Source organism: Acomys russatus, chromosome 19 (assembly GCF_903995435.1).
Source record: "Acomys russatus chromosome 19, mAcoRus1.1, whole genome shotgun sequence".
Lineage (NCBI taxonomy): Eukaryota > Metazoa > Chordata > Mammalia > Rodentia > Muridae > Acomys > Acomys russatus.
In genome coordinates, this window is record NC_067155.1 from 45,328,757 (window position 1) to 45,348,736 (window position 19,980).

At 46.3% G+C, this 19,980-nt stretch overlaps 1 protein-coding gene across 4 annotated transcripts in view; it reads left to right on the forward strand.

Annotated features, from left to right (window-relative positions):
• Auts2 (activator of transcription and developmental regulator AUTS2) overlaps nucleotides 1–19,980 on the forward strand; it is a 1,105,889-nt gene that overhangs the window by 1,060,174 nt on the left and 25,735 nt on the right. Inside the window, exons 7-11 of one of the 4 annotated variants that reach the window (XM_051161360.1) lie at nucleotides 6,017–6,491; nucleotides 7,441–7,694; nucleotides 9,955–10,196; nucleotides 12,109–12,153; nucleotides 16,707–16,802. In XM_051161360.1, the coding sequence (XP_051017317.1) occupies nucleotides 6,017–6,491; nucleotides 7,441–7,694; nucleotides 9,955–10,196; nucleotides 12,109–12,153; nucleotides 16,707–16,802 (1,112 nt within the window). The remainder of the gene's footprint in view (nucleotides 1–6,016; nucleotides 6,492–7,440; nucleotides 7,695–9,954; nucleotides 10,197–12,108; nucleotides 12,154–16,706; nucleotides 16,803–19,980) is intronic. The other 3 variants (XM_051161363.1, XM_051161362.1, XM_051161364.1) reach the window with 3 other exon arrangements.

Here is a 19,980-nt window from a genome sequence, read left to right on the forward strand (position 1 = left end):
TATTTTGCTGCAAAGAATTTATTCCACAGATTGACTGTAAAAAAAAAAAATAAAATCGACTTAAGGGACCTGGTGAGATGGCTTAGTAGGCTGACTATACACGCCTGAGGAGCCGAGGTGAAATCCCTCGCGTGGTGCGTTCCTACAGCCCCGTCACTGAGTATGGAGACAGGTGCATTGTTGGGGCTTTCTGGGCCACAGCCTAGCTCCAGGTTCAGAAAGACACCCCGCCTCAAAGAAATAGGTTGGAGAGTGATGGAACAGGATACCCTACATCCCCTGCCTTCCATGTACACACACAGGCACACATACCCCACATATACATGTACGTAAACCACACATTTTTTACAGGCACTGAAAGTCAACTTAATGAGTAACAGACCTGTCCTATAAAAAGGAAAACTGGGAGTGTGGCCCAAGTGACCCAGCGTGAGTCTGGCATTCATGAAGCCCTGCATTTGATCACCGGCACGACTTACACCAGGCATTGTGGTGCACACCTGTAATCTCCTGGTGAAGGGAGTATTGGTACAGGAGATCTGAAGCTCAAGGTCTTCCATGGCTGCAAACAGAATTCAAGGCCAGCCTGGGGTATATTATACCCTGTCTGAAAAAGAAAGAGGAAAAGAAACAGTAGGCTTAGTGTTAACGCAAGTATAATGGCAGGCTCCTGAGTTTATCGTCCTACCAAGGCCCCACTTGCTGTTCATGTGATCACATTGGAACGTTGAGATTGCATGGTACACTGGGAGATGAGATGATGGAGGGAAAAAAAGAAAAAAAGAAAGAAAAGAAAAGAAGTGAAAATCCTCTTGTTCTACTCTTTCTTTAAAACCAAATATCCAAAGGCTGAGCTCCCATTTCCATCACCATTTAGAACAGCTTATAATAATTCATTCTAGAAGTTTCTGTGGTGCTCGTACATAAACCACTCAGACAGACTGCAGAGGGTTAGATGCTGTCAGTCCCCATGTGGGCCCTAGCAGGTAGTGTGAATGGATTGGGGGGCAGTTTTATCGCTGGCCCTCATGAGTATATATAGGATGCATTTGCCAAAATAGGGAACTTATCTCCTGAGGAGAAGCCCAGCTCTCACAGTGAGCCCCCTGGGGACAGGATACCAGTGTGACACCGAGAGAACGCTGTTTGCTTCTAGGGTTTTTGTGAGGCTCTGAAGGCGTATCTTCTAACTGTGCCACACAACACGTGATGGCACTGGGAGATCACTGAAAACTGATCAGTGGCTCAGTTGACAAAGTGCTTGGTGTGCTAGCGGGGAGATCTCAGTTCAGGGTTCCTGGATGGAGATGATGCCAAAAACTGACTGCGGCCACCCACACCCACACTTGCAATACCTGGGGAAGGGGAAGTGAGGTGGGGACCTGAGTGTTGCGTGATGTAGGTCACTTCCGTTTAAAGAGGGATTTGCAGGTGGTTTTGCAGCCTCTGAAGTCTGCACCGAGCCAAGTATGCTTGAGTGGCGTATGCTCATGTCTTCACACAGTGCTGGGTATATGACGACTCAAAACTGCCCAGGCTTTTCCTGGTCTATCCCAACCAGCTTGAGAAGATGTGTGAAATTGGGATTTGGGAGTCCTTAAACATTACTGGAAGCATACATCCCTGGCCCCAAGAGATACCAGGCCATTTCTTTTATTCTAAGTTTGATATTCCACCCACTTGGCCCTTCATCAGTGTCTCTTTAAAATCCTTAAAAATCATATCTCATGTGTGCACATGCGTTCAAGCACCCATGTAGAAGGCCAACGGCAATTTGCTGGAGTCGTTCTTTTTCCACTGTAGGGGTTTGAGGGCTCAAACTCAGACCATCAGGCCTAGCAGCAAGTGCCTTTAGCCGCTGAGTGTCTCAGCGGCCCTCATATCTTTTGTTTTTTCCCCTTGTCCTGGAAGCTACAAAGGAAATGAAATGTTTAGCAGTCAAGGGGGATCACGAAAGGCTCTGCATTCTGTAGGAAAGCCTGGTCATATGGAGTGTTAGTTACTGTTATTGCTGAGGACAGACACCCGACAGAAAGAGCGCGAGGAAGAAAGACAGCACATCATGGCGGGGAAGGCATGGTGGCAGAGGAGGAGGTGTTCTGTCTCTTGACATCCACAGTCAGGAAGTACAGAGAAATCAATGCTAGCATTTTGTTGCTTTCTCTTTTCTGTCCAGTACGGGACCCCAGCCTGTGGGTAGCTTTTCCAGGGTGGGTCCTCCCACCTTAGTTCAACTGACATAGAAACTCTATCATGGATACATGTTTCCTTGGTGATTCTGCTTGCTGCTCAAGTTGACAGTAAACATTCACCATCACAGATGGCCACTGTCAAACTGGTGACTGATGTGCCTCTTGGTGGCAGGTCATTGGTGTTGAGACATCGGGAGCATTGGGCACAAGTGACACCACTGATGTTTTATCCATGTGAGGGTGGACGGAGGGAAGTGTGAAACAGCTCTGCATCTTCGAATGCACTGGGCTGTGGTCCCTATCAGATTAGCCCACCCTGGGCAAATTCAGAAAACCACAGATAGCCACTTTTTACATTCATTTGTGTGCCTGTGTCGCGTGCGCGTCCTTTTTAATCCATGCATTGCCACAGCGTCTGTGTGGTGGTCAGGAGGCAGCCTGTAGGTGTTGGTTGTCTCCTACCATGTGGACCCAGGCATCAAACTCAGGCTTGGTGGCATGCACTTTTTTTTTTTTTTTTTTTTACCTATTGAGCCATGTTGGTGGCCTACTTTTTAAAAAATCCAGTCACAAGGTGACTTGGGGCAGTGAATACTTTGGAGGGTGGAAGATCTCATTTATGTAACGCCCCCCCCCCCCCCCCCCCGCTTCCCTTGTTTCTTGCCTGGTAATACATTTTCATGATAGAACATTGAGAAGTTAAGTTAAAAAAAGTCAGAGGCTCAGAGCCATATTTTGCTATGTAGTTTTGTCAACTTATGCATATATATACATATATATACACGGGTCATTTTCAGCACTGAGACCAAACTGACAATATATTTTATTTTCCTTAGTGTGATTTTGTCCCAGTGGCTTCTGTTTGCTTCCTTGTTTGATTAGGTGAGAGGTTCTCATGCCACTGAAGCTGACCTCAATCTCTCTATGTGCTCAAGGCTGGCTCTGAACTCCCAATCCTCTCGCCTTTGCCTTCCAAGTCATGGGACCACAGGCGTGTGCCACCATTTCCCTGCAGCTATTATAGAAACACTGAGCACTTGCTGAGTGGTATACGTTGTGGAAAAAAACTCACAGGAATTAGTGAATTTTCACAGAACACTTGCAGATAGTTAACTGCGTTTGAGCGGAACTGACTAGACTTGGAGACGTAACTATGGACCGTGACAAAGGCAGTCTTTTCCTTTTGTGTAATGTGTATCTGTTCTAAATTATTTTTGTTTGGATTTGGTTTCTCTATGTGTCATGGGCTGACCCTCAAACTCTTTTTCAGTTAGGGTATGTCTACATAGCTCTGTCTGTCCTAAAACTGTAGACCAGGTGAAGCAGGCTGGCACCAAACTCACAGAGATCTGCCTGCTTCGGCCTCCAAATGCTGGGATTAAAGGCGTGCACCACCATGCCCTGTGGCCCCAAACTCTTAACCACCATTCTGTATTAGTTCCTTTTCACCTCTAGGACAGAAATAACTAAAACAGCTGAAGAAAGGAGTTTTGGTTCACGGTTCAAGGATAGTCAGTCATGGTGGGGGAGGCGTGGCTGGTCAGAGAAGCAGAAAGTGCTGGTGCTCAGCTCACTTCCCCTTTTTTTTAGCCTGGAATCTCAGCCTATTGGATGGCTCTGATGGAAACCTTTTTAACCCAATCTAGGACACACAGACAGACAGACAGACAGACAGACACACACACACACACACAAACACACACACACACACACACACACACACACACACATACCCAGAAGACTTGTTTCCACAGCAGTTCTAAATTCTGAGGACTTGGCAATGGAAGTTAGCCATCACAGATACTGTGATCGGCCTTCCCATCTGTAGTATGATCTGCTTCAAGTACTGAACAGCTCCTGGTGAAGTTCTAAGTGTAAATGTCAAAGGTCAAGCTCGGTGAGGTGGTACATGCCAGTGACTTTAGCACTTGGGAGCCCGAGGCAAGGGAATGACTGAGTATGAGGCCAGCTAGAGCTACAAAGAGATGTGATATTAAAAAATAAAACAAACTAGCCGGGCGTGGTGGCACACACCTTTAATCCCAGCACTCAGGAGGCAGAAGCAGGCGGATCGCTGTGAGTTCAAGGCCAGCCTGGTCTAAAAAATCCAGGATAGCTAAGGCTACACAGAGAAACCTTGTCTTGAAAAACCAAAATAAATAAATAAATAAATCTAACAAAAACCCTGTAAAATTCAGTGTATCTTAAAACTGGTGGAGGGCAACACAACACAGTGATGCCATGTCAGGAAATTCTGTGTAAATGAAACAATGCAAACAAAGGCCAATTCTAGGTCTTATAGTCAAGTGATGTTCAGCAAGGTTTAGAAAGCCTTGTTCCTCTCATCTTTGTAAATCTGATAGTTTGAAACACCAGTAGTGGGGGTCCAAAGATGGTAGCTCAGTGGCTAAGAGCCTGAACCACTGTTCTTATAGAGGACCAGAGTTCAGTTCCCGAGCACCCATGCCTGGAGGCTCACAACAGCTTGTTAATCCAGCTCCGGGAAATTTGACAACCCTTTTCTGGCACGGGTACGCATACATATACATTAATTAAAAATAAAATTCTTTTTTGTTTGTTTGTTTTTCGAGACAGGGTTTCTCTGTGTAGCCTTGGCTGTCCTGGACTTGCTTTGTAGATGAGGCTGGCCTCGAACTCATCTGCCTCTGCCTCCTGAGTGCTGGGATTAAAGGTGTGCGCCATCATGCCCGGCTTTAAAACTCATTTTTAAAAGAGCCAACAATGCCAGCCTAGAAGAGTGGAAGAGTGGCACTCTAATGAGAACTGCTTCCTACATACTTGACTCCTCTCTCCCTCCCTCCCTCTCTCCCTCCCTCCCACCTCTCTCTCTCTCTCTCCCTCCCCCTCCCCCTAATTTTGCTTATTTGTAGTTTTTGCATAACAAGTACTCTGGAAAAAAAATTTAGGATACATTGCTGAAAATTTAGAGGCCCCTGTAATTTTCTCTAACAAGAAAATCCCGAAGTATTACATGATATTTGTTATTGCAACAAGGATTCTTGTTTTCGTTTTTTGTCCTTTGGATCTTTCTCGGTGTCTGCTTGGCATGGGCTCCAAGGCAAAGTGTTCTTTTGTGGAGTCATGCCCCTCGTGTAGCTAGCCTGAAAGAGCAGACCCCGGAGTGGCAATGTGGTCACAACCACAAAGCTTAGAGTTGTCACATGGCCACTTCTCCCCCTCCCCCCCCACACCCCATCCTCAGTCTTTGTTGTTTGGTTTGTTGAGTGGTACCGGGGATGGAACTTCATGCGCACTGGGCTACCCCGACACCCTTCAATAGGGGATCCCAGGCAAGAGCTCTCTGTTGAGCCACACCCCTGGCCTCTAGCTGGGGCATGAGGTAGCACTGTAGACAAGGCCTGTACCCCTGAGTCACTTCCTTAGCTCTTCATTGGAGACAATGTGATCATTGATTTCTTCTCCAGACACATATAAAAATACTTATTCAACAGCGCCTTTCTTTTACACTATGTATCTATTTATGTTATTTATGTCTTAGGGTGTTTTTTTTTTTAACATTTATGTGTATAATAAAAATACACATGGTGTTTTTCCCCCATATGTATGTATGGGTACCACATTTGTGACTAATGCCTTCAGAGATCAGAAGAGGGCGTTGGATCCTGGGGAATTGAAGTTACTGATGGTATACGTTTCCTAACCTGTGGGAATCAGGGTGCTGAGTGGCAGGTGCAGAGTCTCCTTGGGAATGCCCGGATACTTTGCATGGTTTCCCTTGCTTCCTTTCACGCATCCTCCCCTGGTTTTTTTTTTTTTTTTCCTCTCTTCCCTCTCTTATACAGATCCAGAGTTAGGTGTCGCCACACTACCTGAACACGACAACCAAGATGCAGGGCCAATTGTCCCCAAGATCTCTGGTCTAGAGAGAAGCCAGGAGAAGAGCCAGGACTGTTGCAAAGAGCCCATCTTCGAACCCGTGGTGCTCAAAGACCCACACCCTCAGCTCCCGCAGCAGCTCCCAGCCCAGCCCCAGGCGGAGCCCCAGCTCCAAATCCCATCTCCAGACCCGGACTTGGTCCAGCGCACGGAGGCTCCTCCTCAGTTTCCTCCTCCAAGTACACAGCCAGCCCAAGGACCCCCAGAAGCCCAGCTGCAGCCTGCCCCGCTGCCTCAGGTGCAGCGGCCACCCCGTCCGCAGTCCCCCGGCCATCTGCTCCAGCAGACCCTTCCACCTGTGCAGTCACACCCCGCTTCTCAGAGTCTCTCGCAGCCACTGTCGGCTTACAACAGCAGTAGCCTGAGCCTCAACAGCTTAAGGTGAGTGACCCTAATCTTCCACAGGACAGGGGGTCATAGGGCAGGAGCTGGGGGAGGCTAGGATTGTCTGTTTGCAACTTGCTCTGCTTTTTAATCTGGGAGGCTGAAAGATCTCTTGGGTTGGTTCTGAGGACGTTGGTGATGGGCAGGGTTGGGATACAATGCCTGCGAGGACTTGAGGTAATACAGAAAGGAGGGAAAGGTGGTTTAAAAAAAAAAAGCACTTGGAGGAGCCAGGCATGATGGCACATGCCTCTAATCTCAGCACTCAGGAGGCAGAGGCAGGCTGATCTCTGAGTTCGAGGCCAGCCTGCACTACAGAGTGAGTTCCAGGCTATGCAGGGCTACACAGAGAAACCCTGTCTCAAAACAAACAAACAACAAAGACCCCAAAACACCCCAAAGTTGGAGGATGTACCAGGGTACCCGGCTGGAGGGCAGGCTGGCAGGGCAGGCATGCTGAGGCACACATGAAGATTTTCCATGGGGAGAGTCTGGGATGGGAGACTCTGCCTCTGTGAAAGATGCATTTTTAGAATACCGTGCTGGCGTTTCCAGAGGCTTGGGACCCTAGGAGTTTGAGTTTCTTCTGTTAGGAGACTCTTTCTCCATGTGGGGTCACTTAGCTCTGTTGAAAATAAGACAGTCCCTTCATGGAGTTCCCTTTGACAGCTCCTTTGGTAGAATGCTTGTCTAGTGGCCATGAAACCTTAGGTCCCATCCCCAGCACTGCGTAAGCTGGACACAGTGGTGCTGCACAGGGAAATGGGTGCCTGAAGGTCATGAGTTCAAGGTCACCCTCTGCTTTATAGTGAGATGGAGGCTAGCCTGAGCTATATGAAACCCTGTTTCAAAAAAGTCTTTTACTGTAATAAATAATAACAATAATAATTGAACAACACCAACAAAGGAATCGCTGACTCTTTTCCCTTTTTTTAAATTCCGGCAGCAGCAGCAGAAGCAACACCCCAGCCAAAACCCAGCCCGCCCCTCCTCACATCTCCCACCACCCATCCGCCTCTCCCTTCCCACTCTCTCTGCCCAACCACAGCCCCCTGCACAGCTTTACACCCACCCTCCAACCCCCTGCCCACTCACATCACCCCAATATGTTTGCCCCTCCCACGGCTCTGCCTCCTCCCCCACCGCTGACATCTGGAAGTCTGCAGGTGCCCGGGCATCCCGCAGGGAGCACATACTCAGGTAAGTTGAGGCAATCTCTCTCATTGGCACACTCCTAGTGCCCCTCGCTAGCCACCTCACCACCAGACTACGTTATGTAACAATTGTCACCCGTCCTGGATGTGTTCTTTGAGTCTTTTGTGGCTGGGGTTGAGCCCACAAATGTACAAAACTTACAAAAGTAAATACAAGTGCCTCTAAACTGTCCTGCAAAGCCTTGGGGATCTTGATGCAGAACAAGAAAACGGAATGCTTAGGTCACACCTTTTTTTTTATGACATCACCACTGAGTGAACTTGGATGGCACATGCTCCATGACACTTTTAAGCTGTCTGTTTTCCACCAGGTTCTTACGTTGTGTCTTGGTGTAGTGGTTTACTTTGTCAAATAGGGCCTCCTTTTATCTTGAGCTAATGTTTATTTTTATTATTTTAAAGTTTTATTTGTGTGTGTGTGTGTGTGTGTGTGTGTGTGTGTGTGTTGTGTGTGTATGTTTGTACGTGTGTGCAGGAAACCAAAAAGGCCAGAGGAGGGCATCAGATCCCCTGGAACTGTAGTTGCAAGTACTAGTGAGCTGCTCGACACAGTGCTTAGGTCCCTACGAAAATAGTAATAAGTGCTCTTATTTGACCGAGCCATTTCTCCAGTTGAGTAGGCCCTCCCTATGTCCTGTTGAGGTGACAGAATACACCAGAATTTTTAAGGACAGACATGCCAAGGCCGGGGAGAAGACTTGATATCTCAATGTAGGACTTGCCTTACAAGCCTGCGGCCCTCAGCTCAGTCCCTAAAACCCGCATACAAAAGACAGGGATGGTGGCACACGTTCACGATCCCTGCACAGGGGACATAGAGACAGGGGGGAGTCCTGGGGTTCACTGGCCAGCCAATCTAGTCAACTCGGTGAGGTACAGGCCGGACAGAGATTGTTGTAAAGAACCATCTGATGTCAGTGAGATGGCGTAGTAGGTAACAGCGTTTGCCACCGTGGCTGACCACCTGAGTTCCATCCCTAGGACTCACATGGTGGAAGAAGAAGACGACAACATGTGGTGATGTGCACACTCACACACGAATGAATAGATTTAATTAGCTATTAGAAATAAATGTCTGTTTAAAGAAAAATATGGACCCCCCCCCAACTGAGGATTGACACTTAGGGTTGATATTTGGCCTACACACACACAGGTACACATAGATAAGTGACCTAGTGTGAGATTTTAGTGTTCTTTCCTCCTGGCTGTATTAACCAAACCTGTGCCCCGATGCTGATCTGGTCTGGCCATGTCGCTCCACTTTGTATGGCTGTATCAATCCTTGAAGAGGACATGGGAGCCTGGTGGTATCAGCGGATATATATGAATGACTTCACTTAAGTATGCGCGCGCATGTGTGAGTGTGTGTGTGTGTGTGTGTGTAGGTGTGTGCACATAGGTTTACCTGAATGTAGAAATAAGAATGCCAGCTGTGGGTGTTATTCCTTAGGGCACGGGGGGGCTAGGAATGGCGGGGCTTGCTTTTAGACTTGGGACTGAGAGACTAGGTAGCAGGCTTGACATGGGCTGAGAACCAGCCTTGGTATAGTCTATTCCACCTGTTGCCCCCTTTTATCCGGGTCCTGGCTCCTCCCCTGTGTACCCACAAGTGCTCTGTCTTTATCCCTGCATCCTCCATTCTCCGCATGGCACTAGGTCCTTAGAGATACTGCCCAGCCTTTTGACCTTGCGACATGAGCTTGTCATCTACAGAGTTCACACTGGAGAACCATACAACCAAGTTTTATACACACACACACACGTGCACGCACGCGCGCGCGCGCACACACACACACACAGTCTCGTTGTAGAGGTTACTGATGTAGCTCAGATGGTGGAGTTCAATTCGCCCAGCATACACAAGGCCCTGTGTCCCATCCTTACCACTGCATAAAACCATGTCAGGTGGTGCATGCCTGTCCCAGAGCTCAGGAGGCAGAGGCAAGAGGATCAGGAGTTCAAGGTCATTCTCGGCTATGTAGTGGGTTCAAAGTCACTCTGGGTTACAGAAGACTCTTCTTGGGTTTGAAATAAAACAAAACGAGAAGCCTCATAACGTGTCAAATAAGCTCCGTGATTCTGCGTCGGGCGGCATCCGGAGCTCTCCTGTGCTGCATTCATAGCTACTCTGTGTTCCCTTTGGCCTGTCCGGTGTGCACACTACATCCCTGCAATCAGACATCCTGTCCTGAAAGAAGAAAAAAAAAAGCGTCCCCATCGTCATCTCCTTTTTCCTTCTTTTCCAGAGCAAGACATCTTGAGGCAGGAACTGAACACGCGCTTCCTGGCCTCTCAGAGCGCTGACCGAGGGGCATCCCTGGGCCCTCCACCCTACCTGCGGACCGAGTTCCATCAGCACCAGCATCAGCACCAGCACACGCACCAGCACACGCATCAGCACACCTTCACACCGTTCCCCCACGCCATCCCACCCACTGCCATCATGCCGACGCCAGCACCTCCCATGGTGCGTACCCCAGGCAGAAATGTGAGGATAAGTAGAGCATGCAGCTTGGCTCGGGGGTTGGCGTGGGCATTGGGAGACACGGGGTAGGGGACGTGGGAAACGGTGGCTCTATAGCGGGTGGGGAGCATCCCTTAGGTCTTGTCCATCTTTGCTAATGAAGTCTGGTTCTACAGCACCAGGGTTGGGACATTTTTTCTAGATGGCTGGCACTGGCACTGTGGATAGGTTTATTTCCGGGTGCCTTCTAGACACTCAAATGAAGCCTTGCTAACTTCTTAAAGGGTGGTTATGTTCGCTCGTGCATGTAGGGTGGGGCGGGGGGGGGGCCCTCCAGATCTAAAAAATGCTTAATACTGATACAGAAATACTTAGAAGAGACTAAGAGTGCAGAGAAGAGAAGCAAGGGTCCTATTGGGAGGATGCCCGCTCTGGATAATGCATCCTCCTTGGTCATATGTTTCTCCTAATCCTGTTTTTCTAGAACTACCATGCTTCTTGTTATTCTATGACACAGTGCGCTAATCTTACATTATGTCTGATAGCAAGCAGGCAGCTGGAGCAGATGTGCCCCACAGAGATACAGCTCAGCAGTGACACAGCCTCATCTTGTCTTGTCTGGGGACTGGCACATGTGTGGAGAATTAGGGTATTTGCTTTAGAGACAAGGAATATTAATGAATGGTGCTATAGCGCATACATACATATACATTATATGTGTGTATATATGTGTACACATTTACATACACGTATATTATATATTAAAAGGGAGAGGCCTGCCCATAGCAGTGACCAATCTTTATTATTTAAGAAAATACTTGAGGCTGGAGAAATGACTTAATGATCAAGAGCGTTGCTGTTCTTCCAGAAGATCAAAGTTCATTTCCCAGCCTCCATGTTTACAGCTCACAACCACCTATCACTCTAGCTGCGGGGGTTCCAGCGCCCTCTTCTGGCCTCCTTAGGTACCTGACTCTCCGTGCACATACCCATACACAGGCAAACATCTTCACATCTTTCCTTCCTTTCTTCCTCCCTCCCTCCCTCCCTCCCGTCCTTCCTTCCTTTGTAAAGAAAACACTTATCTATTCACAGGCAAGGCTCCAAGACCTACTCGGCATTTCGTGCCCTAATATGTTTCACTGAGGCAGCAATCTGTAGTTTTTCTGCCACAAGGAAGATGAGAACACAGGGAGTTAGTTCTTGGCGTGAATTAGATAGTGTCTTAGGATTTCTATTGTCATGATGAAACACCACAACCAAAACAACTGGAAGGAGGAAAGGGTTTACTTCACTTATTTATCAAGAGTCACAGTTCCCTGAAGCGGGGAAAACCAAGGCAGAGACTCCTAAACTGGGCAGGAACCTGGAGGCAGGAGCTGACGCAGGGGCCACGGAGGGGTGCTGCTTACTGGCTTGCTCCCCCATGGCTTGCTCAGCCCACTTTCTTATAGAACCCAGGACCACCAGCCCCAGGATGGTACCGCCCACAATGGGCGGGGCGCTCTCCTATCAATCACTAATTTTAAAGTGCTCCAAGGCATTCCTATAGCCCATCTTCTAGAGGCTTTTTCTCTGTTGGGATCCCCTCCTCTCAGATGACTCTTCACTTGTGTCAAGTCTAACACAAAACTAGCCAGAAGGGGCTTCCACTTTTCTGGTTTATCTGGATAACTGACTATTTTCTCCACTTTGGCCGTTTGCCTTGTGCCAGTCCCCAGACCTAGGGGTCCCGAGGAGTGGGGCGCACGCTGGGTTATATTTACGTTCTGGATGTTTCTCCTTGGGAGCTCAGCCTTGCTTTTTTTTTTTTTTTTTTTTTTTGGTGCCCCTGGAGGCGTGGGAGCGTGTCTAGTGAGTGGGTCACCTGGCACTGGAGGGGCAAACAAAACAAGGCAGCTAAAGTAACTAGCTTTTTGCTTTGATCCCTTTGCAGTTTGACAAATACCCTACCAAAGTTGACCCATTCTACCGGCATAGTGTGAGTCATATACTACTGTGCTACACGTCTGTTGTTAACGCCTTTTCCATTTCTGATACTCTTGCCACAGATGGGCAAGTGCCTGGCAGCCTTCCCTGTCATCTGTGCAAGAGTCTCTCCCATCGCTCCTTTACCATTCGAGGTGCTTGCCTGTGTGCCTTTTTTTTTTTTTTTTTTTCCTTTGGGTGGCGATGCAGTATCATCTTCCAAATCAAAAGATCACCAGCAAAGCCTGCTTGTAGCGGCTCAGCCTGTTAGCCCGGAGCTAGAGAGATGAAGGCAGGAGGCTCAGGAGTTAGGGTTATCCTTGTGTCGTAGTGAGTTCTGAGACAGCCTGGGCTGCAGGAGAGCTTGTTTTACAAAATGAAACAACAAGAAACCATTAGCGTTTCCCCGTTTTGGAACTTTCTGCAACCACACAGCTCTCTAGGAGAGTGGGTGGGCCGTCTGTAGAATTGCCATTGTCTTAGGAGACTGTGACATCGCAGATTTTAGCCATCATTCGAAATGCTGGGAACCCGGAAGTCCTGCGATTCAATTTTAATTCCTTTCTATAATAAAGCCACCCCTTTCGTTTTGTCTCATGCCTTCTCAAAGAGTAGATTTTCTTCCCTTTAGAATACAGAGCCCTTCCCCATATAGGCAGATGGCTATCCAGACCTGGTTTCAGTTGGACAATAAAAGCGTCAGTTCATTTTTAGAAGGTCTTCGCTAGACATGGCAGTCAGGACACACCTGTTGTGGCACCTGGGAAATGCAGGCAAGAGGATCCAGAATTCAAGGCCAGCCTTGGGCCACCTGAGGACTCTCAAAAACAACCAACCTTAAAATAGAGAAAAGAATTGTGGTTTTCCCCCTTCAGACTCATTCTCACTTGTTTGGGAAGCAGTCTTGCCTTGTGTGATTTCAGGCATGCATTCCCGAGGCACAAACCAATATTGATCTGAGTAGTACGTTCAGCTGTGTAAGAGACAAGAGCGTCTCTGTATGGAGATGCGGCGATTGGACTGCGATATTTTGATTATGGGGTGAATACTGCATCGTCGCGATCTGAAGCTCCTCCGGTTTCTTTGCTTAAGCGAGGAAGAATACTAATTGTAGCCACATTGGTCCCCAGTGCACTGGTCTTGTCGCTTTACGAGACGACGGTGTCTTAAGACTCCGGTTGTAGTTCTCGCTGGTTCGTCAGTAAAGGCTGAATCCACTCAGGCTCTAAAGAGCTCCAAGCGCACGGCTTGCTGTACAAGAGTGTAGCTGAGACACTTAGACTAGACAATGCTGGAAGTCAGCTAGAGCTTGTTTCCTCTCTAGAGGCATCCAGGACTCACCCAAGGAAGGGCTCTTGGAAGTGGAGGGGCCTGGGAACATAGAGCAGTCTCCTAACATGCACAAAGCCCTGGGTCTTGTGCTCAACACTGAATCAAACCAGGCATGATAGTGCATGCCTAGATGCCCAGAAGTTGGAGGTAGAAATGAGGTAGGTCATCCTCAACTACATAGGGAACTTGAGGTCAGCCATAACCTTGTCAAGAATGCTTGGTGGTTAAGAGTCCTTGCTGTTCTTGCGAAGGACCAGAGTTCAATTCCCAGCCCTCAGGTAGGATGGCTCATAATTGCCTGTAACTCTAGCTCCGGGGGATATGGCGCCCTCTTCTGGATTTCTCAGGCACTACACTCATGCATATGCATGTGCACACATACACACAGAAACAAAATTTAAATAAATAATCGGTAGTGGGGGGCAGAGAAATTATTTAGGTTACTCCCCATGTGATCCACTGTCGACTGCTGAGCACTAGGGCACAAAAGCATTTTAGCAATGACAATGAGAATTCTATAAAATCTGTGGGGTTTCCTCTTTGAGCGTACCTCACACTCAGTACGTTCTGTCCTTACTTGGTACTCTGTAGATTTAAATGAAAGGTCAGTGGTTGGGGAGATGGCTTAGTCCTTTACAAGCATGAGGTCAGCCCCCAGAACCCAAGTGAAAAAGCCTGGCATGATGGTACATAGCCATAATCCCAGCACTGGGGAGGTGGAGACAGGAGGATTCCTGGGATTCACTGGCCAGCCGCTCTAGCCTAATTGTCCAGCCCCATATCCCAGTGAAAGACCCCACCTCAAATAACAAGGCAGACAAACTAAGGAGATGCCTTAGTGAGTAAAAACTGTTTGCCACACAGACCTGGCGACCTGAGTTCAGTCCCTAGGGCCCACATAAAAGTAGAAAGAGAACTGGTTTTATCTCATCCTGATGTCCACACACCCCCTACACATATCATACCCACTACTACTACAAAATAATAATAATAATAATAATAATAATAATAATAATAATAATAATAATAATAATAATAACAATAACAATAATAATAATAATTAATAAATAAAACTTCTGAATAAAACAAAATGGAAAGGGTTATTTCTTGACCACATGCACATACCCAAACATAGTAACACTCAAAAGCAAACAAGTAAAAGACTAGCTAATGAAATAATGCAAACAGGGACTGGAGAGATGGCTCAGCAGTTAAGAGCACTGTTTGTTCTTCCAGAGGTCCTGAATTCAAGTCCCAGCAACCACATGGTGGCTCACAACCATCTATAATGGGATCTGATGCCCTCTCCTGGCCTGCAGGTATATATGCAGGCAGAGCACTCATCCACATTAATTAAATAAATAAATAAATAAATAAATAAATAAATAAATAAATAAGAAATAAAAGGTGTCCTATGCTTGGCAGGTGGCCCAGGCTGGCCACGCAAGGTCCCTGGGTAAAGGTGGTGGAGGCCCAAGTGTCTGGGAACTCTCCATTTTATGACTGAGACACTTCAGGCTAGTCTTAAGATGTCTGCAACACAGGGAAGGGGAGGGGAGCGGGCCTCCCATTTTTCTTTTTTAATTGTAACCATTGGAGAGGAAAGGACCACTTGGAGGCAGAGTCATAGAAATTTGAGCGTTTTAACACAGCATCTATTTAATTACTCCGCTTTCTGCAGTGTACTGGGGGAGAGTTATTTCATGATATTAGCGATAGTGGTTAATCTATGAAGCAGTCTCCCCTGCTTTGGGGATTAAGGACATTCTAAGGCAAATTAAGATGCAGTGCATTCAAGTAGCTGAGACACAATTTTAGACTTAAAAGTAGTTTTAAATGAGGGTACTTGGCTGGCAATCACTGTTTGAGTGGATTTAGTTCAATATCAATTAGTCTGAAAAACTTGCTCAGTGTCTTTGCAGAGAGCAAAACGAAACAGAGAGCAACAGAGACCGTCACGAGCTCTTTGAAGATAGGAATTGCAGAGTGTGAATTTTAGTCCCGGCCAAGAGCAGCTAGCCTGGAGCAATGTGGAGAGAGTCTTGTTACTGTATTCTTTAACTTATTAGATAGCAGTGAGGCTGGGGAGTTGCTTAAATACCATATGTTATCTTGATCATGGAGTCAGAGAGAAATAAGGGTTTTTTTTTTTTGTCTGTTTTTTGAGCTCTAAGACTTACCTCTGCTGCCTTTGGTTGCGCTGTGTGTCTAGTTCGTTTGTTTTGTTTGTCCGGCTCTTGTCTATGCTTTGTAAACTGTTGAGTCCAGAAGACTCACTCACACTTCCTTGGAAACCATCTTTGTGCCTGAGTGCTCAGAATCACATAGGTGGCTCAGCCCGCTTCCCGTAGCCTCCAGCAAGCCTGTTCCCTGGGCAGCCTACACAGTGAAAAGTGGCCAGAAGGGTTTCTGCTTTGTGTGTGTGAATACGCTGGAGCCTTGGCTACCTGAAAGTCCGGGACACAAGGAACCTAAAATTAAAAGTATGGTATCCCAGACTCCAGTCTGACCCCCGCTGTTGCTTCAGATGATCAGTGACGGGAGCTAACAGTAGATGAATCTTCTTAGATTTTCTATGAAAATAGGCAGTTCCATTTGAAATGTAGACCGAGCCATTTAACCCTGCACAAATATCCATCATCATTTTAGATGAGGGGATTAAATTGTCCTCTGGAAATGCCACTTCTAGAACAACCTAATGAAGCAAGGATTGTGAATAGTCCCTTTTTCCTCACACCAGCAGACATCTAAATCCATTCAAAGCTCGTCGGGTTTCAACTATATAAAATCCTGGCCCCCGTAAAGAGCTTCTTTCCTTTTCCTTTGGTTTCCCTTGTTTCCTAATTTCACTTGTAATTTTCGGGGCGTCTTGTTGGGCTTAGCATCCCCTCCTGTTTTCGATATGCATGGAGGGCTTCTATGTGATTTCTTGATTAATAATTAGCAAAGCTCTCTCTCTTTCTAATGATGTTCTCATCGGGGACATCATTTGTTGGCCGATTGATTCTGAACTACTTTTTAAACTTTTTTTCGTTAAACATTCATGGCGCATCTGTGTGTTCATCTCATCATAGCTTGGCTAATGGCATCATACTGAGATTGGCTGGCTTGCTAATGTCGATGTCTTTCTATGGGAATTGGGATATATCACGTGCCCCCCCTACTAAAACCTCTTTTCTGTTTTTTGTTTGTTTGTTTTTTTTTTTTTAAATCCCTCCCTGTCTTTGGCTACAGCTCTTCCACTCCTATCCTCCTGCAGTCTCGGGTATACCCCCCATGATCCCACCCACGGGCCCTTTCGGTTCACTCCAAGGAGCATTCCAGCCGAAGGTAAGAACCTCAGAGTGAAGGCATGGGCACCTTAGTGGAGGGCCAGGCCAGGCGTGCAGGTGGGTTGTACACATGTCTGTCTGCAGGAATGAGCCCACATACCAAAGGGACCATGGGGAGTAGAATAAGAGACTTTTTTTTTTTTCCCTCTAGTCTGTTTAGTTTTAAACCCAAATAGAAGTGTAAGTTGCAGTTGCTAGGGCCCATGTAGTCTCAGTTGAGCTTCGGTTTCTATACTCTTTAAAATATGCAGAAAGGAGCAGGAGGAATGGCTGAGTGGCCTAAGTGCCTTTTGCTCTTCCAAAGGATCCTAGTTTGGTTCCCAGCACCCACACTGGGCAGCTCACAACCTCCTGTAACTCCACCTCTGGGGGATCCAATGCCCTCTTCTGGCCTCTGTGAACATGGACACACGTAGGGCCTTTATGCACACAGACAAACACATGTATGCATAAATAAGATAAAAAGAAAACAGAATCTTAAAAAACATTCAGAATATATGCAACATAGGCACATTGATGCATTATTTTCCCCTCACAGTAATATGGACATTTTTTTGAAAAAATAAGTTTTCTCATTAGCATGTTTTAATTCTAAGCAATAATTGGATTCATTATGATTGTGCATATAATATCTATGGTATACTTTGACATGTTTGCCTACTGTCCTCCTCCCACTCGCACTGAACTCCTCTCCTCTCATGCCTTTTCCCCCTGTTTTTAACTAAGGTTTAACAGTTTCCCACTGATTTTTAACTAAGGTTACAAAGAACATGAGTGAGAGGTTATTTGCAGAAACAGAGCAACTTACCAGTGGCTACACCACTGAAGAAAAGGAGGTTTCGTTGGGGGAATTCTACTAAGCATTAAATGTCTAGTAGAAGATGCCAAATCTCCTTTAAGGTGTGCATTTATGAACAACCGTGCCAAGCTGAGGTGCTGGTTCATTTTACTGGAAAGGGGGTTAAAAGTTCCCAGACTAAAGTTGTTTTCTATTCCTTCTGCCTGAGATTTTTTTTTTTTTTTAAATTTACTCTCTGTCCTTCACTGTATCAACCATGCATGTGTGCACAGGATCTGCCTGCAGGTGGCAAGGCAAAAGTGTGCCTTATTTGTGCTCTTTCTCCCTCTCTGCTCATCTTTGACCTGTCTGTGCACTGTCCCTACCCCTTCACCTCCCATTTTTACGTTTGCCAAAGTCAGGATCCATTCTTTATTTTTGATGCACTACTTTGAAAAATCACCTTTTTGGCTGGGTTTTTTGTTTGTTTGGGTTTTTTTGTTTGTTTGTTTGTTTGTTTTATGTATATGAGTATTTTACCTACATGTACATCTGTATGCCGTGTGCATGGATGGCACCTCTTCAGAAGATGGGGCCCGATCTCCCAGAACTGCAATTAATAGATGGTTGTGAGCCCATGTATGGGTGCTAAGAACCAAACCTAGGTCCTCTGCAAAAATTACAAGTACTCTTAACCACTGAGCCATCTTCCTAGCCCTTGAAATTCACCTTTTGTTCTTAGTAAAAATTAAATTATTTTCTACCTACTGAATAATATGCAGATCACCACAGGCCCTGTTACCTATAAAGGTCAATATTCAAAAGTAATTTAATTTTGGCAACACTTTACCTTTAAAAAAAAAAAAAAAAAGGCTATACTGTGGTAGAACCAGAGGTGTGGCCCTGCAGTAGAGCACCTCTCTAGATTCCCCCAGTAAGGGGTTGGGGGCCATGTCTCAGACAGAGACCATTCATCTAGCGTACATTAGTCCCTAGGTCAAATCGTAGCAGCCCCAAAAGAGTACTAAATAATATTTAAATCGCTTATTTTACTTAAATGCTAATTTTTAAAGTGAAGTATGCTTCTCCAGTGGCCAACCACATGGAGCTGAGACGCTGTGAAATGTGTGGTTTGGTCTCTGCCTCCCTCCCGTTCCCGTTCTTAAGTTAAAGCACCAGTTTGGGACCAGAGTCTCCTGGATTGAACACATGCCTCTTCAAAGGTGTGTTGCCATTAAAAAAAACTAGAAACAGGGAAAGAAATTAAAAAGGCATTAGGGGTCGCGTTGCCAGTCTTGGGCATCACTCTTATGTGCACGGAGCTGCAGCTTAAACGCCAGGGTCTATGTACACAGGGCTTTCCGAGATGACCGCGGCAAATGGCAGTGAGTTTAGTCTCCTTGCTCTGTTCTTCCATAATCCCTCAGACCCTGGTCTGCCTCCGCTAGGGTGAGATAAATCTCCAGTGTGTCCCCAAGCAGACTGGTAGGTCATTTAATAAATTAGACTATTTCCCTCACTTGCAATTATCCAATCACACCACAAACTACATCTGGGCAGGAAAGTGTCTCTCGGTGTTGAAATAAGCCTTTCCAGGCCATCTTCCTGATTGAATATGTAGATTGCTGTTCATTAGCGGAGTTCTTCATATGTATGCAAATCAGGCTGTTAACAACTGCAGCTTAATTGTTAGTTGTACAGCAGCTGATTGCTTTTCTTCCATTCTCTCTCTTTATCTCTCTCTCTCTCTCTCTCTTTTTTTTTTTTTTTTTTTTTCCCCACTTCTTATAGGCAAGTTTCATGCCTAAACTTGAGCTTTTCTCCCCGCTCCCCAAAGAGTTAACTTCTAGGGTGAGGGATCCATACAGATTTTATCTTCTTACCCTTGGCTCAGTGGTTAAAGGCACGTGCCACTGACCAACCCTGAGTTAGATCTCCAGAACCTACATGATAGAAAGAGACCGGCTCTTATAAAAGTTGCCCTCTGACCTCCACCTGCGTGTGTCCTGTGAGACATTTGCATGGACACACACATACACACACATACACACACACACACAAGTGAGCCAGGAAGCAGAGAACTGCCTCTTGCAAGTTGATCTCTGACCTCCACATATGTGCCTACACACAGACAGACACAGACCCACACACAGACAGACACAGACCCACACACATACAGACAAAATAAGTATATCTAATATATATATGTTCTATTTTTACCTTTCTTTTTTTTTTCAAAAGAAAATATTACACATGGTGGCATTACACCTTCCACCCAGTACTTGAGAGACAGAGGCAGGCAGATATCTAAGTTCAAGGCCTGTTGTACACAGCAAATGTCAGGCCAGCAACAGCTATGTAGTGAGAGCCCTTATCTCAAAAGAAAACAACCAGAAAC